The 3,322-nt window shown below is 52.1% G+C and overlaps 1 protein-coding gene across 1 annotated transcript in view; it reads right to left on the bottom strand.

The window, feature by feature from the left end:
- Window positions 1–3,322, bottom strand: part of DNAH9 (dynein, axonemal, heavy chain 9) — a 164,944-nt gene that overhangs the window by 143,568 nt on the left and 18,054 nt on the right. The window contains 2 exon segments of the mRNA XM_010008230.1: window positions 1,089–1,311; window positions 2,904–3,307. Coding sequence (XP_010006532.1) covers window positions 1,089–1,311; window positions 2,904–3,307 — 627 coding nt within the window.

Genomic DNA, 3,322 nt, shown 5'->3' with positions numbered 1-3,322 from the left:
ATGTGGAAAGGTGCCAAAACACTTTCATAACCTGCTCTGATTCAAGCAAATTTGGTGTTACAGAGACAGTGGAGAACTGAAGTCCTATGAGAAGGCAACTCCTCTGCCAATATTATCCTTCCCATCTCCACAGTTGCCAAGAACTGGCTTATTTAAAAATAATTATAATTCAACCTAATTAACAGATGTATTTGAAAATGCATTAATTTTTTTTTCTAGAGTAATCGCTGGGAGCTGGAGCAGGCAATTCTGTGGTTTTCATACATAACAAAAGGCTTAATCTCTGCTTTAAAAGAAAAATCTCAGTGTAACTCCAAAATGTGGAGCTATCAAGGCACGTCACACAATAGCAAAATACTACCCACTGAGGCCCTCTAATGACAACGAGGGGGATCTTGTATATTCCTGCCATGCTCCTCAGCTTTGCACTCTCTTTGACATCACAGTTAACTGTGTCCTGGGCTGCAGCACAAGAAGTGTCAAGGGAGGTGATTCTGCCCCTCTACTTGGCTCTGGTGAGACCCCACCTGGAGTGCTGGGTCCAAATCTAGAGCCCCCAACATAAAAAGGACATAGAACTCTTGGAGCAAGTCCAGAGGAGGCCACGGAGGTGGTTCAAGGGCTGGAGCAGCTCTGCTCTGGAGCCAGGCTGGGAGAGTTGGGGTGTTCAGCCTGGAGAAGAGAAGGCTCCAGGGAGACCTTAGAGCAGCTTCCAGTGCCTGAAGGGGCTCCAGGAAAGCTGGGGAGGGACTTTTCACCAGGGTATGTAGAGTGAGGACAAGGGTTAATGGTTTAAGCTGGAAGAAGGGAAATTTAGATTAGATCTCAGGAAAAAATTCTTTGCAGTGAAGGTGATGAGGCACTGGAACAGGTTGCCCAGGGAAGCTGTGGCTGCCCCATCCCTGGCAGTGTTGAAGGGCAGGTCGGATGGGGCTTGGAGCAACCTGGGCTGCTAGGAGGTGTCCCTGCCCATGGCAGGGGGGTTGGAACTGGATGATCTTTAAGGTCTCTTCCAACCCAAACCATTCTATCAATCCATGAATCTCCTGCTCAGCACATTGGTGTGTCCACCACGAGTTTCCACCCACCTCCAAATGCTTGTGGACCTCCTCTGGCAGCTGCTGCTCATACGTCCTCAGCAGCTCAATGGTTTGCTTCAGGGGCTCGAACATGGCATCAGTGACACTCTGCCTCTCTTTAACAGCCAGCAGGTGACCCATCATCTCCACCAAGCCATCATAATCACCTTTTTCAAGCTTTTTGCTCAAACCTTTTTCGGCAGTTTTGATGAACTCGTCCAGGTCAGCCAAGCTATGCAACACAAAGCAGGAAGCACAACATGACAGCAGTTCCTACAGAAAGAGTGCCCAGCCTCAGGCCAAGCAGCTGGACTGGCCTGGAGAGGGGAAAGGCCTGGTTAACCCTGCCCATAGCAGGGTGAGGGCATCAGAACCACAACCCATGCTCAAAGGGATCCACAGATGTGGTTGAGCTTCCTGCAAGGAACAGATCAATAGGTTGGGACTTCTCAGGTTGGAGAAATGTTTGTGAGAAAGGGTATAACAGAGACTGGTGAGCTCAGGAGTGGTCTGGAGAGAGAGAGGGTTTTTATCTCATCTCTTCCAATACAAGAATTCAAGACCCCCAAATGAACCTGGGAGGTTGCAAAGCTACAACAAACAGGGAATCTTCTTCTCATGCTGCCTCACTCCACAGGGTATCTCCCTGCTGCAGGAGGCTACAGATTATGAAAATTCACAGTAGTTCAGAAAAGCAACTGAACATTTGTGGGAAGGAAAAAAAACCACACCAAACCATCCAAGTCTTTAAATGCAAAGGCATGACCCTTGTATCTCAAAGTCCCTGAGCTATAAATCATAAGAGACAAGGAGAGTATCTGGGGAAGTGTCTGTGCCCACTTTCCCTGTTGTTAATCTCACCAGCTCCTGAGCACTGAGGGCAGGGGCATCATGGGCTCCTGGATCTCTGGCCTCTTCCAGCACAGCTATTCTCCTGCAAACATTTTCTAAGTGCTTACTTCAATTCCGTGGATACTGCTGGGTCAAAATGTATCCTTAAATACTTCACCTAATAAAGACTAAACTGCTGAGACAGGGACTCTTAACAGCAACTCCTAAGTGCCTGTTCTAAGGCACACAAAAAACCTCTTTGCACAGAAATTATCTAACAGAACCGTGGTGCTGGGAAGGACACGAGACCACATCATCACAGAAGCCTCCCCCACCACACACACACCTGCAGATATTCCTCTGCAGGCACCCAAGTCCTCTGACATCCTTCAGCTGGGACTAGTCAAATAACTCACCTGACACATGGCCCTGCACAGAGCAGGGAACTCACATTAACCCAAAACGTGCACCCAAAACTCCTCCTTTGTGCAAGCAAGAAACCACCTCCCCAGGACTGCTGCTGCCAGGCAACCCTAAGTAGTTATGTTTCTTTTCTCCACACAGAGCACACTCCAAAGAGCAACACATATAGAAACAGACCAAGTATCTCAGGGCATTCATGTAGCTTTCCTGAGGGCTACTATAAAACTTCCCAAAGGAAGCCCAGAGCCCCAGCATGGGTTAGAGGAGCTGGGTCAGGTTGAGCCAATGACTCAGGTGTCCTGTTAGATGTCCTGTCTAACACCACACAGCAGGTCCCAGGAGAATCAGCTCCTGGGATGTCAGTAGCACTAGGTCTAAATGTCTCCGCTTGGCAGCCTCAGCTGTGCCAGCTCCAAGAGGCCAGGGATGGGGGATGGAGGGGACACACCACCCTGGCTCGCAGCAGGGCCCCCTTATTTTCTCTTTGGGCACCAGCATGAAATTCTAAAGCCCAGCCAAGGCAGGAGAAACACCTTTTGGTCAGCACAGGGAGGCTGGAACAGCTCTTACCTGCGCGTGACGTGGTCCACGAGGTGCTGCTTGAACATCCAGCTCCACCTTTTAATCACGTTCAGCAAGGAGGCCTTGAAGGGCCGCGCATCGACCCTCACCCAGCCCTGGCAGACGCTGAGGGGCTCGAGGCCGTTCAGCTCCTCGTAGAGCTTCTCGTAGGAGTCGATCTGCTCTCGGAACCGCTGCAGGCTGGGGGGCGTCCCGGGGACCCCCTCCTCGGCGTGGGCCTCCATGTCCGGGGGGGTGAGGAGGTGCCCACAGAGGGGGCCGAGCTCCCCGCCGTGCCCCCCGCACAGGTGCGCGCGGCGCTGCAGGGCGGCGCGGTGCTGGCGACAGGTGCCCAGCCCCTCCTGCACCCGCGCCAGCAGCGCCCGCCGCAGCGCGTCCCGCTCCTCCCTGGCCTCCCCGGCGGGCCA

This window comes from Chaetura pelagica, unplaced genomic scaffold (assembly GCF_000747805.2).
Source record: "Chaetura pelagica isolate M959 unplaced genomic scaffold, ChaPel_1.0 scaffold471, whole genome shotgun sequence".
Classification (NCBI taxonomy): domain Eukaryota; kingdom Metazoa; phylum Chordata; class Aves; order Apodiformes; family Apodidae; genus Chaetura; species Chaetura pelagica.
Note: the sequence above shows the minus strand (reverse complement) of the source record. Positions and strands in the feature narration are given on the sequence as shown.